This window comes from Neopelma chrysocephalum, unplaced genomic scaffold, assembly GCF_003984885.1.
Source record: "Neopelma chrysocephalum unplaced genomic scaffold, ASM398488v2 Primary Assembly neopelma1_69, whole genome shotgun sequence".
NCBI lineage: Eukaryota > Metazoa > Chordata > Aves > Passeriformes > Pipridae > Neopelma > Neopelma chrysocephalum.
Genome location: NW_020897729.1, coordinates 2,014,789 through 2,035,932, shown reverse-complemented (window position 1 = coordinate 2,035,932; position 21,144 = coordinate 2,014,789). Strand labels below are relative to the sequence as shown.

The following is a 21,144-nucleotide window of genomic DNA, read 5'->3' as shown; positions in this document are numbered from 1 at the left end:
GGGCGCGACGCCGGTCCCGCCACTCCCTGCCCGGGCATGAGTCAGGCGGCAGCCGGGAGCCGCGGGGCACCAGGCAAGGGGGGCCCTGCTGCAGGGGGCTGCCCTGTACTGGGGCAGCGCTTCAGGCAAGCACTGCCCACTCAGAGTGAGCAAAACAGCGCCCAGGCTTCAGGTGTTGGGCCTGGGGGTGGGACAAACTGACTAACTCCAGCAGCCCCAGATGGGGAGAACCTTGCACCCTAAAACAGCCTGGGAGGCATTGGTGCTGGGATTTATAGGTGCACGTCACACAGCTCCCTGGGGATCCCCAGTGTCAGTGCATCCCCTCCCGAGCTCCATCACATGGCAGATCCCAAGGATCACAGTCCCAGCTGCCTGCAGGGAGGAACCAGAACCCATGGAGACATGGCCTGTCCCCGTGTGTTGGCAGGGATGAACCTGGGAGACGGTTGCAGGCACCCTTCTCCTCTCCATAGAATACTTTTATATATATACATAATATATATTAAAATTACATTTCTCTTTACAAAAACAAGTCAACAAGAGGCCAGGGGACAGAGCCCATTTGCCCAAACCAGGGCATAAGCACCCCAGCAAGTCTGGGGCAGGGTCCCTTTTGGGGTGTCCCCACCCCCAAAGCGGGGGCTCAGTCCAGAGTCCAGCAGCAGGTTGAGTGGGTGGAGGCGGGGGCACTGGCCCCGTGGTGAGGTGCCTTCTCTGGATCTGACACCACTCACCCCATCCCCGCTGTCACCACCTGTAAGGAGAGGAGAGAACATGAGCTCAGGAGGGGTAATAGTGGCAGCTTGCCCAGAGCAGTGTGGCATGGAGAACTACCCCCCCAAAACACATCCATGACCTTACTTCTGGCGGGCGGTGCTGTAGGGATCAAGGAGGTGGGAGCTGGCCTGCTCCAGGTTCCAGTCGAACATCTCCAGCACCCGCTGGCAGTCGCCGCGGGACTTCAGCCCCAGGCAGAAGAGCTGCTCCACCTGCAAGGGGACAGGGCATGGCCAGGGGGGTGACAGGAGTGCCACCATTCTTGTGGGAGCTAGGGTGAGGGAACAGAGGTGTGCCATACCTTCAGGTACTGGATGGCCCGTTGGACATTCCAGCTGTGGTTCTGCAGGGCTGCCTGGCACTCGTCGGTGGTCACACCGTGCACCATGTCCTGCACCTGGAGGGAGCGTGTGGTCAGTGTCTGCTGCCACCCCCAGGCAGCACGGAGCCCATGACTGAAGCAGTGGGCCACTGGGGCTGCCCCCAGTCCTGGCTCTTTCCCCAGGGAGCTCTGTTAGCCTGGAGCTGGCATTATTCTGAACATCATTTGTCTCTTCTGGGCTTGGGTGGGCCTCAACCCAGAGAGCCCAAGGGGACCACCTTCTCCCTCCCCAGGCCCTTGGGTAGGGCCAAATTGGGTTAAAAGGGCCTTCAATTCCCGTTTCAGCATTGCAGTGACATTTATGTCCCCCTGCACATTCGGAGCCCCCCTGTAGCCAATCCCCTGCAGTTGTACTTGGGGAAACTGAGGCACAGGGTGGGGAAAGCTCTAGCCCAAGTGAGTTTATGGCCAGCATGTGCCCTCCTCCCCAGGGATGCTGGGCATGTCACTTACCAGCCGGATCTTTTCAGCGGGACGGCAAACATCTGGCCCATCATAGACAATCTTCTGGAGGCTGCAAGAGGCTTTCACCAGACACTTCGGCCCAGGGTTGCTGTTATTGGAGGAAAAGTTGGCCTTGCAGTCTGGCAGTGGCTGCTGCACCATGGGACGGACAGTGGCTGTGGTGACCTGGCGGGATGCTGGTACCTCCTCTGGGCTTTTAGCCTCCTTGAAAAACTTCTCATACTTGTCCAGGTAGGCAGGGCGCTCAGGCAGCAGGTAGTAGTGGGTGCTGCTGACCTTCTGCCCATCCTTCACAATGGGCAGGATGCAGGGTCCCTTGGAGCAGTCCTTGCCCTGTGCCTGAATGACCTTGGGGGTGGCGTACTTGGGGTCGAGGGCAAAGCTCTGCGTGGTAGGCATGGGCTTCCCTGGTGAGGTGGAAAGGCAGGAGCAGAGGGCAGCACGTTGCTGTGGGGAGCCCACCTGCAGAGCCATGGGGCTGGGTGTCCGGGAGGTGGGCTGCGACAGCGGGTCCCGGGGGGGAATCTGGGGTGGCCGGTCTTCCTCACCCCCTGAGGCTGGGGAAAGGTCCCCTGACCAGCGCCCGGGCTCATTGCGGCGAAGGGGCCGGGGTGGGATTGGAACACGGGGTGGGATTTGGGGCTTGTCATCAGCAGGGGCAGCCGGTCCCAAGGGGACGTTGAGCCTCTTCATGCACTCCTGCTGCAGCTCCTCAAAGAGCTCGGTGGTCTGTGTCATGCTGGGCTGTTTGGTCTCCTTGGGGGGCAGGAAGAGGTTGTCCTCCAGCACCGGTCCCCGCTCACCCTCATCCACGAAGCCATAGTTGGTCTTGCCCCGCCGGCTCGGAGGGCTGGTGATGGAACAGACCTCAAAGTCGTCCTCATCCTGTGCCACGTCATCATAGGCAGGCGGTGGGGGCAAAGGGCGAGCATCCCAGTCCACCACTGGCGTGGGGTGAAGAGGCCGGGGTAGAGCCCGCGTGGGGCTCTGCGGTGGGGTCTTGTCCAGCAAAGAGAAAGCCTCCATGGCCAGCTTGGCTAATGATGGGGCTGTCAGCTCCCCCACTGGAGAGGGGGTACCTTGGGGCACTTCCTCCCCAAAGTCGATGAGTGTCACCTCGCCGCCCGCTGGCCCCTCACTTGCCAGCCGTCCGGGTTGCCGCTCGCCCACCTTGGTGCCTGGTACCCGTGCTGACGGCTTGACTGGTCGCAGACCCTTCCCTGTGCCTGGCTTCTTCAGGCAGAGCTTCCGGAAACCCCCTGGCAGACCCTCTTCCTCCTCACTCACCGGGTCATAGCAAGGTTCTAGGAGGCGACAGAGAAAGATGGTGAGGGTCCCAGCACCCATCCCTGGGGTGCAAGAAGGGACATCTGCATCTCCAAACCCCCAAACTGTCCCATAGCTTCAGCCACCTTTGCTCACCCCTTGGGTGCAGCAGACACACCAGGGCAGGGGGCATATGCCCCAGGTCACCCAGATAAAGAGAGACAAGAAGAGGGGCATGACAGAGGGAGAGCAGCACCCAAAGAAGCCAAACTTACTGGTTAGCAGGACGGTAGGCTGAGGCGGGCGTGGAGGTGGCTGCCCTGCAGGAGAAGAGAGAACCCAAGAGAAGGAGAGGCGTGGGGTGAGCGTGTGGAGCAAGCGGCAGCCAAGGTGCTTGTTAGCAGGGTGCATGCTTTGGTCAGTCCCCCATCACCGGTGGGGCGTAGAGAGGATGCTGGTGGGAAGCCACCCCACAAGGGAAAGGTTGTAAGTTTAGGGGAATTGTGGCATACGCACAGTGCCTGAGCTCCCTCCCTGTGGCAGCTCCGCTGAGATCCCCGTACTGGGGAGACCAGCCGTGGGAGGCTGGGAGGGGACAAGGGACTCGGACGAAGGGCAGCAGGGCAGAGTCCAGCCGGGCAGAGCCACCAGCCGCCCACGCTGTTGGCAGTGGCGTATGGCCAGGTGACAACACGCCCCATCACCCCAGCTCCCCCCGGGTCTGCAAAAAGCAAGTGCCAGCTGACAGACAGAAAGGAGAGGGTCCAGCCCATCACCCTGGCCAACAGGGCATGGGGAAAAGGGCTTCGTGCAGCTGATGGGCAGGAGGAAGAAAAAAAGACGCTCACTTTTAGTCCTGCCTGGAAGCTGTGTGGGTCTGGCAGCGCTCGGGTCCATACCTAATATGTCAGGAGGGTCCATGGGATTTCCCAGGTACAGCCTGTGGGGAGAGAGGAAAGTACCTGGAAGTCAGCAGGGGCCATGCAGGACCCCTCGCTCCCCAGGCTTGTGCCTTGGGACACCCCACAGCTCCTCCACCACACACTATGCCCCAGCGAGAACCGTCCCTGTGAATGCTGGGACACCACACCCGAGGCTTTTGCCGCTACGGCACAGAGCCTGGTGCTGTCCCTGTGTCACCCACCCCTCTCCGTCTCCGTGTGCATGATGTGCTGTGTCCAGGGGACTGCAAGCAGGGCTCTGTGTCCAGGGTATGTGTGTGGGGTGTGGTGCCCGGGACACCCCTCCAGCAGCAGGGCGCTGTGGTGCGATGCTGCGCCCAAGGCACAGCGCCCCGGTACTGCCAGGGGGGTGCCGGGAGGCCCGGGCGAGCCATCGCAAGCCAGGGAGCCGGCGGGAGCTGGTGCAGCCCGAAGGTTTGGGTGTGTGCCGAGCTCGGTGCGTTCTCGGCAGCCCGGGCAGCACGTACCCAGCGCCCGTGCCCACGCAGCGGGGTGCGGGGAGGCCTGCCGGGGCACGAGCCAGATCCGCGTGCACGGTGCCTCCGTTCAGCCCTCTGAGGGCCGCCGGCACAGCCCGGGACACCAGGGTGCCGTGGAGGGGTCAGGCTGGAACCCAGGGCACCTGCAGAGCTGTCCCAGGCCTGGGATGCCAAACAGCAGTGGGGATCATGATTCCAGGAGATGGAGCGAGCCTGGTGCAGGAGCTGGCCCTACCCAGCGGGAGCTTTCCAGGCTTTGAAATCCTATCCTGCCCCCCACACACAGCCCTCCCACGTCCCTCCAGCCCAGTGTTGGCAGAGAACCCCCCATGCCCCCTGCCAAGATGCTCCTGCTCACCCAGCACCCACGCTGGGCACAAGTCCCACCTGGCAGGGGGGCATGTGGGACACTGGATCACAAGCACCCAATCCCCCTCCCCCCATCACAGTTCAGCCAGGGTGTCTCCTGATGGAGCAGGGTGGGGAAAAAAATCATTTTGGTGGATTTTTTTCACATTTTGCATTTCAAAAAGACTCATGCTGTTAGAAGCGTGAGGACAGGCTGCAAGCCACGCACATCCATCAGCCCTGGGACACCCAAAAACATTGGGGTAATGTGGCCACCTCCACGGTGGTGCTTACATGGGTCTCCACCCAAGGACAGCCCCCCATAAGCACAGCAGCCCCCCACCTCCCTAACCCCATTAGTAAGAAGAGGCAAAGGAGTTAGTCCAGCTGCAGGGACCCTACCCAGAGCCACCATTCCCAATACAGCAGTGGGGAACAAAATGCTTCACGGGGAAAGAGGGGGGCAGTAGCCAAGCCGCGGCTTGCTCCCATGCCCAGTGGGCAGCAGGGAAGGCAGGGAGCAGGCAGAGGATGCAGAGAAGACGAAAAGTTTCTTACTCATCAATTTTATCGGGAAACCCCCAGCAGTGCTGCGGGTTGGTGTCTCCATGGCCTGTGTGGATGAAGCTGTTTTTAAGCGGCTGGCTGATGTCGTGGGCTGACAGCCCTGCCACCGAGGTCACCGTGTTTCGGGGAAATTGGCCCACTTTTAGGGTCCGTTTATTCTGACCCCGCCACCAGTAATTCTCGGCCCTAAGGAATAAAAAGGACCTTGTTACTGATGAGGGGATGGGAGGGTGACATGTGCCTGCCCCAGTGACAGGGAAGAGGCAAGGTGACTCGTCCAAGTCCACGCAGGCACGCGGTGACACAACCGGGAAGGGAACCTGGGTGCCCAGCATCCCAACCCTACACTGGCACTATGCTCTGAATCCCACCCCACATGGTCCCTGCACCTGGTGGTGCTGGGAACGCAGGTGGTGGGGAACAAAGCTCCACACTTGTGCTCAAAAAGATGTGCTCCTTCCTCCTCCCTGCTGCCTCAAATTGTGCAGGAGCCTTGGAGTGATGCCCGCACCAAGCTGCTCATCACTGTGCCCCAGGCAGACAAGGATGGCACACGGGACACGCCTGGGGTCTGATGGGGCCCACATGGGGGACAGTGGGCTGTGGGGTCTTCCTCACTCCCTTCCTACATTATTAGTGAGCCCTGCTGTGGGCAGTGGGAGATGGACAGACAGACAGGTGGGGGCTCAGGCTGTGAATCTTCCTGGAGCCACCTGAGTGGGTCAGATCACCCTGGGGTGCTGGTCCCCAGTGTGTCCTCCAGGAGTCTCCTGCTCCAGGACACAGCCACCTCTGGGTGGGACAAAGTGGTCAAGTAGCCCAGAGAGACTGGGGAGCACAGGGATGGGGCAAGGAAAGGCACCTCAACTGGTGTCCCCCACCCAGCACTGTGCCAAATTAATGTGGGAGGGGTCCAACCCTAAACCACCCCCATGCCTGCCAGGGGCCCCCTCTCCCCGTGGGCAGGGCATGCTGCGGGCTGGGGGCAGTGTCAGTGTGGGTGCCAGCCTGGAGAGGCTGGCACGGGCCCCACAGTTTCCTGGAGTCACCTGTGAGTCACCCCCGGCCACCAGCTCAGCCCTTTTCCTGTTTACCTTCCCGGTGCCGCCAGTCAGCCGCCTTACTCAGCGTTAGGACCCCTCGGCAGAGCCACGGCAGAGCCCAGCCGGTACCGGGCACCCTCCCTCACCCGCAGCTGGCCGGGGGAGGTGGAGGAACGGCTCCCCTCCCCGGGAGGTCCCCTCCACTCGCCCTCCCTGCACCCCTCACCGCCGCATCCCGCCGAAGGGATGCTGCAGCCGGGTCAACCCTCCGCTCCCCCTGCTTTCAGCTTCGTCCCACCGAACTCGAGCTCGGACCCCAGGCACAAACCCGCTCCGGCGCTGCCCTGGCTCCTCTCCCCGCGACAGCCCCCTCCCGCGGCCGGCTGGGTCCCCGGGGGGCTTTCAGGGAGGTCCCTGCCCCTGCCCACACACACGTACGCACACCCGGCGCCCGCCGAACGACAGGCAGGGGCTTGAAAAGAGGTGGGGGGTGTTTACGGTGCCCCGGGCGGCCTCGGCGGGGCCGGATGCGGCCCCCGGGAGGAGCCCCCCCACCCCAGCCCTGCCCGGGCATCCCTGCCGGCAGCACGGTGGGGGGGCAGCCCCCGCGGGGGAAACTGAGGCACGGGGAGGGGGCTCCCCTCCGAGAGCAGGGGCAGCCGCTGGGGCTCCTGCCACCCCCCGGCTGACCTCACCCCGCACCCCAAAACCTGCCCACCGGGGGTCACCGAGTACTGGCCTCCCCCGGGGAAACTGAGGCAGGGGACGCTGCGCCCCGGCTCTGCCGCACTCCTGGCACCCCCCGACCCACGGGCAACCCCCAGCCCCCTCTCCGCTCCATCACCCCCTTCGCGGCTCACCTGGGGCCGGCGGCGGGGTGGGGGGCTCGGGACCCGCAGCCCGGCCGCGATGCGGCAGCGGGGACGATGTAGGCGCTCTGGCGCGGCCGCACCGCCCTCCGCCGCTCCTTCCCTCCCTCCTTTCCTCCCTCCGCCGACGCCGCTTCCCCTCCCCTCCCCTCCCTGCAATTAAACCGCCAGACCCTGGGCAAGAGTCATCCCCGCGGCGGCGGACCGGGAGCAGCCGGTCCCTGCAGACACACAAACCCGGCCTGATTCACCCCGAGCCGTGACTAACCGCGGGGAGCCGTCCCGGGGCGGGGGACAGGGAGGGACGGGGACAGAGCCCTCCTCCTCCTCCCCTCGGGGCTGTGGGGCCGGCGTCAGCGTGGGGACACTGCGCTCCTTTGGGGGATCCCCACTGCCCTCCAGCTGGAAGGGGACGGGCACATCCTGGAATGGGGATGCGGGGCCGGAAGGCCCCCCACTCCAGTCCGCAGGTCCCCGGGGCAGTGGAGTGGGTGGCTGTGCCCCGGCGTGGTCAGCAGGGCCCAAGGAGCGAAGCCCACAGCACAGTGGGTGCTGCCAGCATGGTACCAAGCCCACGGTGCTTCTCCCAGCCCGATGACAGCGGCAAGTCTCCAGGTGCTGGCAGCATGTCTCCACCGCTATCAGCAGGGAGCGGCCCTGGGGCGTGCGGTTTCCCAGGGCAAAGCCATGGGCACAGTGCGGTGAGTCAGCGGGGACGGTGCAGGCAGGGCTGCGGGCACTGTGGGCAGGGCTGTGCCCCCACGGTGCTGTGCTGCCTGGGGGACCACAGACCTCCCAGCTCTGCCTGCCCATGGAGTACACGACCAGTTGTGCCAGCAGGACAGTCAGCCCTTCCCATCCCTGTTCCCCACAGCATTGCCAGTGCCCACAGTCTCCCCACTCCTGGGGTGCCCTGTGCCCACCAAGGCCGGCTGCCAGTGTGTTCTCTCCCTGCAATACCTGCCACCCTCCCGTGCAGTACCTGCCCTCGATGACTGTGATGATGTCGTTCATCTGGATGTGCAGCTTGTCAGGCTCCTCAAAGTCCTGCAGTGCCCTCATGTCAGTGGGCTGGGCCTGGGGGTAGAGGTGGGTAAGGATAGGGGATGCAGCCCCCCATGTCCATCCCTGCCCTGTTTAGAGGCAGGACACAGGGCCCCAAAAATGAATCACCACTAGCCTGTCCTCAGCTGTCACATCCCTGGGGTGGGTCAGGGCAAGGTAGCACCCAGGTTTCTCCTGCTGTGACCATGTCACTACCTGCCACTTCTGCCTGGCCTGAGCTCCCCCATGTCAACTCCCACCTCAGCGATATCCTTAACTCTACTCATGCTCGAGCAGAGCCAGTGGACGGGGTGCCAGGGCTCCTGTCCCCCTCCCTGCTCACCCACCTCCACCAAGAAGTCCCGCAGGGCCACAAAGGTGGGTCGGTCCTCGGGCTTGTGCGCCCAGCACTGCAGCATGACGTTGTAGATGTCCTGGGGACAGTCCTCAGGCCGTGGCAGCCGCTCACCCTCCTTGTCTATCTTGTGCAGGATCTGTGGGGCAAGGGGTGCTGTCAGGGACTCCCAGGTCCCCCTCAGCACCAGCGGGGTGAGGCGAGGGGGCAGGTCCCTGCTGAACACCAACCTGGCTGCCGTTGAGGCCTATCCAAGGCTCCTGACCATAAGTGAACATCTCCCAGAGGGTCACTCCGAACATCCAGGTGTCGCTGGCATGGGAGAAGGTGCGTGTCTTCAGGCTTTCAGGAGCACACCTACATGGGGAAGGACGTGAACATCAGGTCGTGGGTGCTGCACCCCCAAGTCTCCCCCTCCTCAAGGCTCACCAGGCGAAGGGGACCTTGCGGTGCTCCTGCATCACATAGTGGTCATCATTTTTTGGCAGGGCCCGCATCAGCCCAAAGTCCCCGATCTTGACGAGGTCATTGGAGGCCAGCAGGATGTTGCGGGCGGCCAGGTCACGGTGGATGAAACGCTTGGACTCCAGGTAGGCCATGCCCTTGGCCACCTGGATGGCATACTGGCAGAGAGTGGAGATGAGGAAATGGCCCTGGTTCTTCCGCAGTCGGTCCAGGAGTGAGCCCAGCGGGGCCAGCTCTGTCACCTGGGCCATAGGGAGAGGACAGCAAACCAATCAGTCCAGGGGCACCCTGGCTGGGCTGGCTTCCAGCCTCCTTGTACCCCACTGGGGATGCCAGCAGAGGACTTGGGGTACAGACGCAGCCTGGCTTTGCTCATGCCATCATGTGGGACCCACATGGGGTGGCATCAGCGTTGGCCCTGTCCCCTCACACTCACCATCTTCATGGGGTGGGAGAGCACCACACCATACAGGCGGATGAGGTTCCTGTGGTCCAGGGAGTGCATGGCATTCACCTCCCGGATGAAGTCATCCAGTGCCTCTGGCTGGCTCAGCACATCTGTCTTGAGGCACTTCACTGCCACATTCAGCTACGGCCAAAGCAGGAGTGAGCCCTGAAGTGTCTTCCCCTGTAGGTAGTCCCACTGCCCAGCTCTCCACCCCCCTCATGAGCAGTCTCTCACCGTCTTGCCGGCAGGTGTGCACCACTCTCCACGACGCACGACGCCGAAGGAGCCGTCGCCCAGCTTCTCAAAGATCGAGAGGTCCCGCTCCCGCACAAGGCAGGTGAGGGAGTGTTGGCCCCCAGCTTCGGGGGGTGGTGGTGTGGGGGGCTTGCGGAAAGTACTCTGGGGCTGGGGTGGCAGCTCCGACTCTGGGCGCTTCCCGCTGAACACCTGTGGGACATGGAGGCAGGTAAGACACAGATGTAAAGATATCCGAAACCTTTGGGTCTGCAAGTGAGTAGTGCTGGGACAACCCTTTGTCTGGGTTGTACACTCTAAAACCCACTGATGACCCCTAACTGGTGATGACCCAGGGCAGTCTGGTTGTGGGATCAAGCTCTGTTCCTCCAGCAGCCTGCACACTGGGCTGCAATTCTTGTGGAGGGAAGGGGTTGTGCCTCTCACAGCAGCCCTGCAGCGGCTCCCCAGCAGCCACACTAAAACAGGCCAGTAGCCAGAGAGGGCCCTGGGCACTCCTTGGCCAGGCTATGGCCACACAATGTGCCTGGGCACAAAGCCAAGGGAAACCTCCAGCTTGGGCTGAGTGTGGTGACACATCCCTGCAAAGACATGGGATTTGCATTCATACCGCCTGCCACCACCACCACCCAGAAGGGATGGGCTCTCCTTCCCTCTCCCTCAGCTGGGACTGATGATGTGCCCCACTGGACAGGGTCCATCCCAGTCACAGCAGCCAGGACCCCTGCAGGGTGCGTGGGGGCTGGGCCCAACATGTGGTTGGGGTGGGAGGTGGCATTCCTGCCATTTCTTCTTTAATAGGAGTAGCCTTCTATTAAAAGCCCATCCTGACCATGTCCCAGCACAGATGAGTCACACAGGGGAGAGGCCACGACCCAGTGCCCAGCTCGTAAGTGCTCTGCTCTTCTGGGGGTGCCAGCAGCACCAGCTTTGGATGGGATGGCATATGGAATATGTGACCATTCCAAGGTCCCCTGTCCTGGTATGCCCCAGCCTGCAGGTACAAGGCTGTGCCTCCTCACTGTGAGGCAGCAGGGCAGGCAGAGTCCTGGGCAGTGCTGCTGCCCACAGAGCTGGCTGAAGCAAGATGCACAGGCTCTGTGGTTCGCTGGCTGCAAACAATTTTCCTGGCAATGAAGGGAATGAATTTTCCAAGTACTGGGGCGGCAGGGCTGTCCTTTCCTGGGAAGTGACCCAGGAGCCTGCATGGGACCAGGGCACACACTGGCAGCATCACACTGCAGGCAGGACTCCCCCAGGGACCAGTGGCATGGGCAGAGCCAGGCACCTGGGAAGAGTACGAGGGGAGGTCTAGCTTCTCCCATCTGCCTCAGTTTCTCTGTCACACCTGTCCCTCTCATCCCTACCTTGCTCATCCAGGATTTCCGCTTGCACATGGCTTTCCTCCGCTTCACTGCTTCCCACAGCCGCCGCTGGCCTACAGGATTCAGGGACACAGTGACTGTCACAACCCAGTCCAGGGTAGAGGTCCTCTTTAGCCCCATGGACCACATGCTCCACTGGGCTTCCCAAAAGATGCTGTGCATCCAGCTGGGGATAAGGAGAAGGTCTGGGGGGGTGTACACACCAGGGCGTCCCATGCCGATCTTCTCCAGATCCTCATTTTTGACGTACTCGAAGTGGGAGAGGCGTGTGACATTGAGCTCGTCCCGGATGCGCAGGAAGTACTGCTGCAGCTGAAGCTCAGTGAGCAGCTCCAGCAGCCAGTCCGTGCCCTCCTCCGCCTGCATGCTACAGCTCAGCCTCTGCCGGGACACAATGCCAGGTTAGGGGGAACTGTGCTCCGCTCCTCTCTGCCCCGTCCCCGCTGGGGAGTCACCCAGAGGGGCTCAGAACCACGGCTGGGGTGCTGCTGTGAGGGACACTAGTGGGCTCATCTCCTGAGCCTGTCCCCAGCTCTCTGGGGGAGGCCGGGAGAGGCACCGCATCAGCAGGACATGCAGGGACAGGCAGGACAGACTGGCTCTGCCCTGTCATGCCCACAGAAACACCAGCCCACCCCTCTGCTCCAGCACAGGCTATCCCCTGGAAGGGTCAGAGCTTCAGGATGCATGTGCCTGCCTGGATCCCTCTGCTCAGCTGGAGGGGACAGCTGTCCCAGCCACCTGGCCAGGCTGCCTTGGGTGGTGGCACCTCGCTGGGCAGACACAGGGAGGGGGCAGACAGGGACATCAGGGTCACTGGGGGGTCCTGTTGCCCCAGGACTGAGGTACAGGGCACCCCAGCGCTGCTGGCATTACCCCCCTAGCTGTGCTGGGACACAGGGAGGGAGGGACAGGGACAGGTCTCACACACAATTCTCCATGCCCTCCACCACTTCCCATCCGTGCCTGCTGTCCCAGCTCTCCCCCACTTTCATCGCCACCTTTTTGGAAAGGGACACAGCTCTGTCTCCCACTGTTTAGAGCGGGAGGGAAGTTGGGACCCGCCGTCCTGGCTCCACAACACGTCAGCCCCCTCCATCCTCTCCTCTTCCCCGGGAGATGGATGACATGGCTCCTGGCGTCTTCACCCGCTGCGCTCGGTTCCCTCGGCCGCGTCACCGCAATTACAACCCTCGGCACTGGGCTAAAAATACGGCGGGCGCGGCGAGCAGCTGGGTACGGGGGCACATGGGGGCAGGCGGGGACACACAGGGCCAAGGGAGCTGCCAGCTCCCCTGCCCGCAGGCGATGGGGACAGGGCCGGGTGACGGGTCTGCCCGGGGTGAGGGTCGGCACTTACTCGGTAAAGGCGGAAGCGGGTGAGGAAAGGGAAAGATCGGTGCAAAGCCTGGAAGCGCCGCATCCTGCCTGGCTGCCCGCCGCCGGCCCCTGGCACCGCTGATGTCCCTTCCCCGGTGCCGGCGTCCCACGGCGGAGCCCGCTCACTGCAGCCGGGGCACCCGCAGTCCCTTCACCCGGGCTACAGAGAAGCCCCCTGGGCTCGGCCGTCCCATATATCCCCCCGGAGCGGGCAGGGGGCTCGGGCTGTCCGTCGGCCGGACGCGGGCTGTGGCTCTGCCCCTCCTTCCATCCGGATCTCGATCCTCTGGCCGGCCGGCCCTCCCCTTCCCCAACGCAACGGGGCCGGGGCGGGGGGGTGGCGGCAGGCAGGGCTGGGGGTCACTCCCCCGGCCGGAGCCGCTTCCTGGGGACCCCCCGCTGGCAGCGGGGCTCGGTCCCGGCCGGCTGCCCGCAGCGCTCCCCAGGAGGGTTATTTTCAGCCGGGCTGGGACGCGCGCCCAAGGGGCCGGGCTCCCATCAATGTGCCGCTTTCTCCCTTGTTCGGCGGTCGCCGGCAGCTGGGAGCCTGGACCCCCGCTCCCATTACCATGGAAACTCGCCCCGGCCTTCGGAAACGCTCCCAGGCCTCAGTTTCCCCCCCAGGAAGCAGGGAGGGAGGGAGGCAGAGGAGACATCCGGCTCTCTGCTCCCCAACCGAGGCCACAGGCATGATGCCAGGGCGATGGGCACTGCGGGGGGAGTTTCTGGCTCGGCAAACATATCCGCTGCCCAGCTGCCAGGCCCCACGGGGGCTCTGCCGTGGGGTGCCACCAGCACTCTGCACCTCGCTCCCCTTCCCCAGTGGGGCTGGCACCCCAGCAGTGCTGTCCGCCCGTGGGCTCCCCAGGGAGAACAGCTGGCCGTGCTGGCAGCCACGGCATGAGAAAGGAAAGACCCACAGAAACCTCTTACCACAACCCCCGCCTGCCTGGCCCCCCCAAATGTGGCCATTGCTGTGCCAGGCAAGCAGCTAAGAAGGAGTTAAGTGCATCCCCAGGAGAAGAGGAGTCTCCACTGTGGCTTCCACTGACACTGGGATCCCAGCTGGCACCCGGCAGCACAGGCACCGGGCACAACAAGCCCATTGACCAGGGACAACCGGGCACAGTGCCCTCAGCACCAACCTCTGCCACGCGCCAGCTTCCCCCTTCCCAGCTCAGGGGACACGGGGGCGGGGGGTGCCCTGCCTTGAACGGAGCATCACTCTCATCAGGCAGCAATGACACCCACTGGGACTGGCACCCAGTGTGATGCCTCCTGCACCTCCCAATCCCAGGTAAGACTGTCCAGTTCAGCATCCACACTGGGAATGGGGGAACCCAGCCTTACCCACCATGCCGGGGTGGTTCTGTGCCTCAGTTTCCCTCTCTGCAATAGACCCACAGGCACAGTGGTTGGGTTGATCCTGCAACCTCGGCTCTGAGTCGGGCAAGGAGTCCTGCCAGCAAACTCCCATCCTGAGGTGTGGGAGCCACAGACACCCATCCAGCCCCCACCAGGTCCCCGGCACAGGTGCTGCTCGGCCCTTGGTGCCCCTGCACACACCCGCCATGCCGCACACACCCAGCCCTGCAGCGCCAGGGGATGCACCCTACGTGCACCCAGTCTCATGCACGGGCGGTGAGGACGCTCACATGCACCCAGGGACCACACAGGCGCAACCCCCCGCACCCCGCGGTGCCTCCCGCCACCTGCACAACCGCAGCCGCCCCCCACGCACGTCACCTCCGCGCGCACCCCCCAGCTACCGCCGCCCTGCCCGGCCGCACGTGCGCACACACCCGCACAGCCCGCGGCATCACCGGGCCTGCTCCCCGCCTCCGCCCCGCACACACCTGGAGCCGCCTGCCCCCCGCGCACCCACGGCTGCCCACCCCCGCTGTGCCGCGTTCCTCGCCTCCGCGCTTGCCTGGCATCACACACAACCTGTCCGAGCTGGCACAAGGGTGCTCGATCCTCCCACCCCCCACCCCGGGCCTGCACCAATTACTCCTACCCATAACGACACCCCAACACCTGTCCCACACACCAAGGCACCTGCACCTTCGCATTCCCCACAGCCATGCACAGCCCGACATCCCCACAGGGACACCCCCATATGGGGATGGCAGCCGGCGCGGCCACCGTCTGGATGCAGCGCTGCGGCTGGGGGGTGGCATCCTGTGCTGCCCCCCACCCCGCCACGAGCTGTGCCAGGCTCGGCCGAGCCGCGCTGCCGCACATCGTTCCCCCCATGCCTCAGTTTCCCCAGCAAGAAGCAGCAGGCAGCCCCGCTCCCCTGGGTCAGGATGGGAGCACAGCCGAGAAGGGGGGAGGTGCCATCCTCACACTGCCTTGGACGCTGCGGGGTACTGCGCATTCGAGAGGGGAGATGCCATGCAGGGACCCCCCGTGCCCCATGCTACAGCAGGACCCTGCCCGTCCTGGGGAACAGCCACGTGCCCCGCGCTGCTCCCGTCCACCGGCTCCCCCCCCACTGACCCGCCGGCACGGCATGGCCGGGGCGATGTCCTGCCGGGGGGGGTGGCGTGGGGCGCCTGCTGCCCAGGCGCAGGACCCGCTGCCCGGTGCTGTCCGAGAAGCTGTGGGGCAGGGGGCCGAGCATCTCCTCCTCCTCCTCGGCGCTGCTCAAGCGCTGGTAGTCGCATCTCTCGCCCATGGCTGAGGCAGCGGCTGCGGCGCAGCGGCGAGTGGGGGGCTCTGCGGAGACGCCCGCGTCTGCCTGGGGGCGGCGAGGGCTGGAGCCGGGCTTGGGATCACATGGCAGAAAGTTGCTGCAGTTCCGGAAAACAGCGAGAGGGTGAAGGTGACCGCAACGGTGATGGAGGGGAGGGGGGATGGATGGAGGGATGCGGAGGAGACGGGGAAAAGAGAAGCAGGGGGAGCCCCTTGACCGCCCGTCCTCACCCCGATCCCAGCCTGGCACCACTGTCTTCCTCCCGGCTCGGCAGCCCAACTGCCCACCTTCTGTCCCTGCTCCGGCTCCTGAGTGGAGAGGTGGTGGCATCGCCGCCAGCCCCAGCGCCGCGATCGCAGCCCCCTTCTCCCCGCAGCCTGGCACGGTGCACCAGGCAGCCGGGCGGAGGAGGAGGACGAGGGGGGACCATCGTCCAGCAGCCGAGGTTCTGTGGCAGACAGGATGGGTAGGGAGGCACCTGCAGAGGGATGGGGGGGCTCTGGGACTGGCAGCATCCCCAGCATCCCTCCCGCTTCCCTGCGCAGGCAGAGGGGGATGGGATGCACTGGAAAGATGGCTGCTCCGCAGCGACCGGCAGCGTTGGCGCAAGCACGACAGGGCTGGGAGAGCAGCCAGGCCCCGGTGGGTGCTGCTGGGACGAGGGTCCGGAGGGCACACCAGGATCAGTCCTTTCCCCCCCGCCCCCTCGCAGAGAGCTGGGGGTCTCCGAGACCTCTGCTAGGCGCTGCACCAGGCACAGCCCCCAGCAGGGACAGGTGGCACCCGGATGGGGAACCCCCCAACCTGCACATCGGGACTGGCCTGTACCCCAACACTGCCTGACCGCAGCCCCTCTCTCTGCCCCCTGTCCAGAGCTACAAGCAGGCTGAAACCGGGGGGGGGGGGGCCTGCAGTCCCCCCAAAGACCCCTGTGACCTACCTATCCTTTGGGGCACAGCACAGCCCCCAGGGACCAACTCGCTCCTCATGCCAATGCCACGGGCCATGGTGACCCATTCTGACCCCCAGAATCACCCCCATGACCCCCTCACTCTTTCCCCCACAGAGCCCCATAGCCAAAGGAGTGACACCAGGCTGTCACCGTGACAGGGCAAGAGGCAGGAGCCTGTCCTTGCTCCCCCTCCCGCCCCAAAAATAAACACCCCCAATCCCGGTGGGCATCAGCCCTGGCTGTGGGGCCGGGTGGAGGCAGCCCCTTGGCGACTTCTCCTGCCATACCACGGAGGTGAGCTCAGCCGCGGAGCTGAGGCGGGCTGAGCCCGCGGCGTGGGAGCAGCGAGCCGCCCCCGCGCACGGCCTGCCGGCGTCACCGCGCTGGCACGCCACGGGACGGTGACTGATGCACGTGCTATGCCACCTTCCCTCTGTGCTATGCCACCTTCCCTCCGGACTCGGCTCCCTGTGCTGCCCCGAAACCCTCACCAGCCTGCCCAGTGAAGGTGATGCTGCGGGGTCCCCAAGATGTGTGGGAACAATCCCTGTTCCCACAGCCCTGGGCATGGATTTGGGTCACACCCCCACATCACATCAGGTCCTGTCCAGGCTCAACGGACACCAAAACGATTAGGTCTCCTACAAGGGGAGGAATGGCATCGTGTCATGCACCCCTGACTCACCTGCTATCAATTCCCACCCCAGGGGGTGGTCCCACCTCAACGACAACCGCTGGATGGGACCCACTGTCCTCTGCAGTCCAGGGCAGCGGCACTCACACTGACCACAGGGTGTCCCTACCCTCTGTGAGGACACCGGAGCTCCCCAGCCCTCTGGGACGCCACACTTGGCCCCGCATCCCTGGGACCGGTGCCACAGCATCTCCCATGCCCACCATCTGGCAGGAAGGACCCCAGGAAGTGGCAGGTCCCCAAAACAAGCTCCCAGAGAGGGATAGCGTCCCCCACTCACCTCTGTCACATCACCCCGCTCACTGTCACAGCCTGCCTGCCACCTTCCTGCCAGCCGTGTCACCTGGAAGTGATCTCACTGGCTGCGGCAGCAGCAGGGCGGCCGCGCCGGCACCCCGGGGCTGGCTCGTTCAGCCCTGGCGGGGCCCCGAGGGCGGCCCCAAATTGTGGTGACACACTCCCCAGCCCGGCTGCCATGGCGCAGGTACACACATACCCATGCGTACAAACGCACCGCGCTCCTGGCAGAGGCAGGGCTGCCGGCTGCATCCTGCCTGCCCGCGGGACGCTACTGCCACCCAGCTGCCCGGGAACCGTCCCCAGCCCCTCGCTGGATTGTGCCGCCCCACATACCCCCATACCGGTGGGTGTTTTGCCTCCCTCGGTGCTGACATCTGATTCTGCTTGCTTGGCCGGATGGGGCAAGCAGGAGGTCCCGGGGGGCCAGCATGGAGGGCTGGTGACCCCCGTGGCGGGGGTGGCCGGGGAGGCCGAGGTGCCAGGCTCCCCCTCGCTGCCATTTCTGGGCTGTCAGAGCCTGGCCCCGTGGACCGATCCTGCTCCCCAGCACAGAGCATCCCCTGCCCTGAGCCCGTCTGCAGCAGTGGCTGCGTGGGAAGGAAAGACACAGGCATGTGGCCCCCCCCAACCCGACAGTGTCCGGCACAACCCCAATCCCCTCCCTAAGCCTCTTTCCTCCGCTAAATCCACTCCGCAGGTCGAGCTGGGGCGGGCTTAGCCTGTCGTGCGCCTCCCAGCTCCCGGCACTGGCAGGGGATGGGCAGGACTTGCTGACCCTGCGGCTGATCCCCAAGCTCTCCCACAAAGGCAGGTACACAGAGTGGTGTTTTGGGGGACAAGCAGGCAAAGCAACACCCCCTGGCACCCACAGCACCCTGACCACAGTGCCCACCCCTCAGCTCCATACCCACAGGTAGTGCTGGGGAGGGGGAGAGGGCAGCAGGCTTGGCATCACCACCACAGTGGGGACCCGGCCACCGTGCAAGGCTGGTTTGTGCCCACCAGCCCCCACACCCATCTCACCTGGGCCACAGGGCCAGTGCTGTGGGGGTTCCTCGGCAGTGCCAGCCCCAGTGTTGCAGTGAGCTGGACAGTGTGTGAGGGGGCACAGTGTCAGGACTTGGCCATGGGGCTGACAGGGCTGTGGTGACACTGGCCACAGGATCCCCCTGGGGCAAAACAGGAGGAAGAGGTCAGATTAGGCCTCCCAGCCTGCTACCCCCATCTGCCCACCCCAGATGCCCCAGACTCCCCGGAGGTTAAGCTATGGGAAGTCTCCCCACATGCAGGCTCACCCCCACTCTGCCCAGGCAGCTGGAAGAGCCTTTGTGGACCTGCCCCACCGGTGAGCTTTGCCCCCAGTCCTCCCAGGGAAGGGGGGCACCAGCACAGACCCTGAGCCCTCTGCCCAACCAGCCCCTCTGCCCTTGGGATGCTGCCAGCAGTACCCCCATCTCCACATCACTACTTGGGCTGGGCTGCAGCTGGCACAAAACAAGTTTGTCAAGTCTCAGGCCAGACTGGCACAAAGCCACATCCATGCAGCAGCATCTCCCCTTTGTGCTAGGTGCGGGAAAGTTGGGACCCCTGGAGCTGGAAGGTGGGGGGTGAAGGCTCAACCTCCCCAGTTCCCCAGCACCAGAGCAGTACAGCAACCTGGTCAGACCGTCCAGCATCTGTCAGTCATTAGCACTAACTGAAAGCACCCTAATTAGCCAGGCTGCAGCATGAACAGTACCTCCCCCCACTGGCTGCTCAGCAAAAGGACTTTCTCCTAAAAGACTTCCTGTCCCAGCAGGGCCTGTGCATGGGGCAGAGCCCCCTCCTGGCTCCCCAAACCCATGCAAGTGGGTAATGCCCAGGATGCTGTGTCTCTGCTAGCTACCATCCCTCATGGACATGATTGGAGTCAAAACCCAGGTGGCTCCAGGGGCAGGATGAGACCTCTCAGGGGAAACTGAGGCACAGTTGGAGGCCTGGCCTGCAGTGTGGCTGAGACAGGGTTCAGCTACAAGCTCCCAAGTTCCTGGTCCTGCGGGGGCTGCTCCTCTGCCCATGAGGGCCCCCCCTGCCCCGGGGAGGCTGAGTCACAGCAGAACAGCAGGCTGGCAGCTGCCCGAGGAGGAGGGAGGCACTGCCAGCCCCCCCAGCCATACCCACAACACCCCACCCTGCACTAACGAATACTGGGCTAACAAGGCTCCAGTAGCTCCAGGGGTTGGTAACAGGTTGCACAGCCTGCACAGCCCCCACCCTGCACCCCCAGGCCTTGGTGTGGCGGGATGGGGGATGCAGAGGCTGCTTCTGCCCCCCACTCCCTGCAGGGAGCAGTGGGCTTGGGACTAGTAGTGGGAGCAGGGCCACAGCAGATGGTGGGCATGCAGCACTCAGGGTCCATCCTGGACCCTCTCCCTAAAGAAGGGCCTGGCAGTGCAGCCCTGCTCAAAGACACTCCACCAGCCAGGTCCTGTTTTTAGGAGACTTTTGCAAAGTCTGGTGCTCAAAAACTTCGTTCAAAGCTTTGCCCTGAGCCAGCTCAACGAAGGGCTGAGTAAGGGGGGAATGCACTACCTCCAGAGCCCACAGCACCTGGCGAGGGACACACACACACTTTGCATGGTATCAAGCCAGTGGAGAGCCCAGCAGCACCGGGGCACTCCGATGTGCCCACTGCACCAAGGCAGCCCCAGGGAAGTGAGGGCGTGGGGAAGTGCCAGTGCCGGGCTCTGCCCTGGCCTGTCCTGCCCAGACAGCCCAACCCTGGCATGGCCGTCAGAGACACTGCCCCTGCTCAGGTTCCTCTGGCCACCTGTAAACCCCCTCCCCCAGCTACCACTTCAGAGGGGGTGAGGTAGTTCCCAGATAGTTCCACAAGAAGCCAAGCAGGGTTCACCTGGCAAAGTGGGAGGGATCCTTGTCTGGACTGTGAGCACCACCTTACCAGGTTTAACTTAAAAACTTTATTACAAAAAGCAAAACCAACAAAGATCAGAAGTATCCAAACAGTCTTGGACTGTTCAGAGAAAAACCTGAAGCAATACAGCTGGACATGGCCACGGTGCTGCCCACTGAGCTGGTGGTCAGAGGCTCCCCACACCTCACTGCTGCTCAGGGTTTCAGTCCCAGCACAACACCCTGAGGCGCAGGGCTGGCCCCAGAGGACAAGGATCCTCTGTTCACTGCCACAGCTCCCACGAGCCCAGGGAAGAGGAAGAGCAAAGCCGCCTTTTCTCCAGGAAAAAAACAAAAACCTTCCCCCAGTTTCCGCTGTGGTTTAGGAGAGTTCAAGGGCACCAGGCACTCACTCACACCAGACTCTGCTGCCTGCTCCGCCCTGGCAGCAGGAGCAGGAGGTCGGGCATGTCGCTGGCCAGGGCTCAGCAGTCCCGCAGCGCCCGGGCACGAGGGCAGCACCGCAGCTCGCAGTGCTGCAGGGCACGGTGCCAGCTAAGCCCGGTGAGGCGCAGCCGGCACACGCCGATGCCGACTGGGCACGGCCACAGTGCCAAACCTTGAACCCTCCTCCCTGCCCCTCGTATCGCCCCCAAACAAGGGGTCGCGCTTCGTTCCTTACCTTTGTGCTCACCGCCACTGCCACCGCATCCTGCGCCGGGTCTGCAGCGTCACCGGAGGGCGAGGATAGGCACGGCGGCACTCCAGACAGCCGGCATGCCAGGCGGGACGCGCCCACACACCTGCCGGGGCGGGGCGCGACGATCGACGCCGGGGACGTCCGGGACGCGGGTGGGATCACCCACGGGGCACCGGGCAGCGGGCACGGGGTCCGGCCTCACACCCGGGCGGACCTTCTGCGGCTCGGGCGCTGTGCCGGGGTCCTCGTGCCGGGGTTGCCGCCGGGGTACTCCTGCTCCCCCGGGTAGAGCTCGCCCTCCTCCTGCACCCCGCCCCGGGCCTCCCCCTCCTCCTGCCGGCCCCGCCGCACCCACCAGCGGGCGCGGCCCGGGGGGCTCCCCGCGTCCCGCCGCCCCCCGCCGCGCTCCTGCTGC

At 64.4% G+C, this 21,144-nt stretch overlaps 1 protein-coding gene across 5 annotated transcripts; it reads right to left on the bottom strand.

Moving 5' to 3' along the window:
- Nucleotides 1-464: 464 nt before the first annotated feature.
- TNK2 (tyrosine kinase non receptor 2) lies at nt 465-21,013 on the bottom strand. 5 transcript variants are annotated; one of them, XM_027685745.1, is made up of 17 exons: nt 20,712-21,013; nt 18,161-18,306; nt 11,317-11,494; nt 11,096-11,166; nt 9,708-9,920; nt 9,462-9,614; nt 8,990-9,267; nt 8,791-8,917; nt 8,553-8,699; nt 8,144-8,238; nt 5,241-5,435; nt 3,742-3,833; nt 3,169-3,213; nt 1,616-2,931; nt 1,082-1,177; nt 865-992; nt 465-757 (listed from the first exon to the last, which is right to left on the bottom strand). In XM_027685745.1, the coding sequence occupies exons 3-17, from the start codon at nt 11,477-11,479 to the stop codon at nt 751-753; spliced, it is 3,126 nt and encodes a 1,041-aa protein (XP_027541546.1). In that variant the 5' UTR covers nt 11,480-11,494; nt 18,161-18,306; nt 20,712-21,013; the 3' UTR covers nt 465-750. The 5 variants fall into 5 exon arrangements, with proteins under 5 accessions (XP_027541546.1, XP_027541545.1, XP_027541544.1 ...); XM_027685744.1 differs by lacking the exon at nt 18,161-18,306; XM_027685743.1 differs by lacking the exons at nt 18,161-18,306; nt 20,712-21,013 and adding an exon at nt 14,996-15,133.
- Nucleotides 21,014-21,144: the final 131 nt, after the last annotated feature.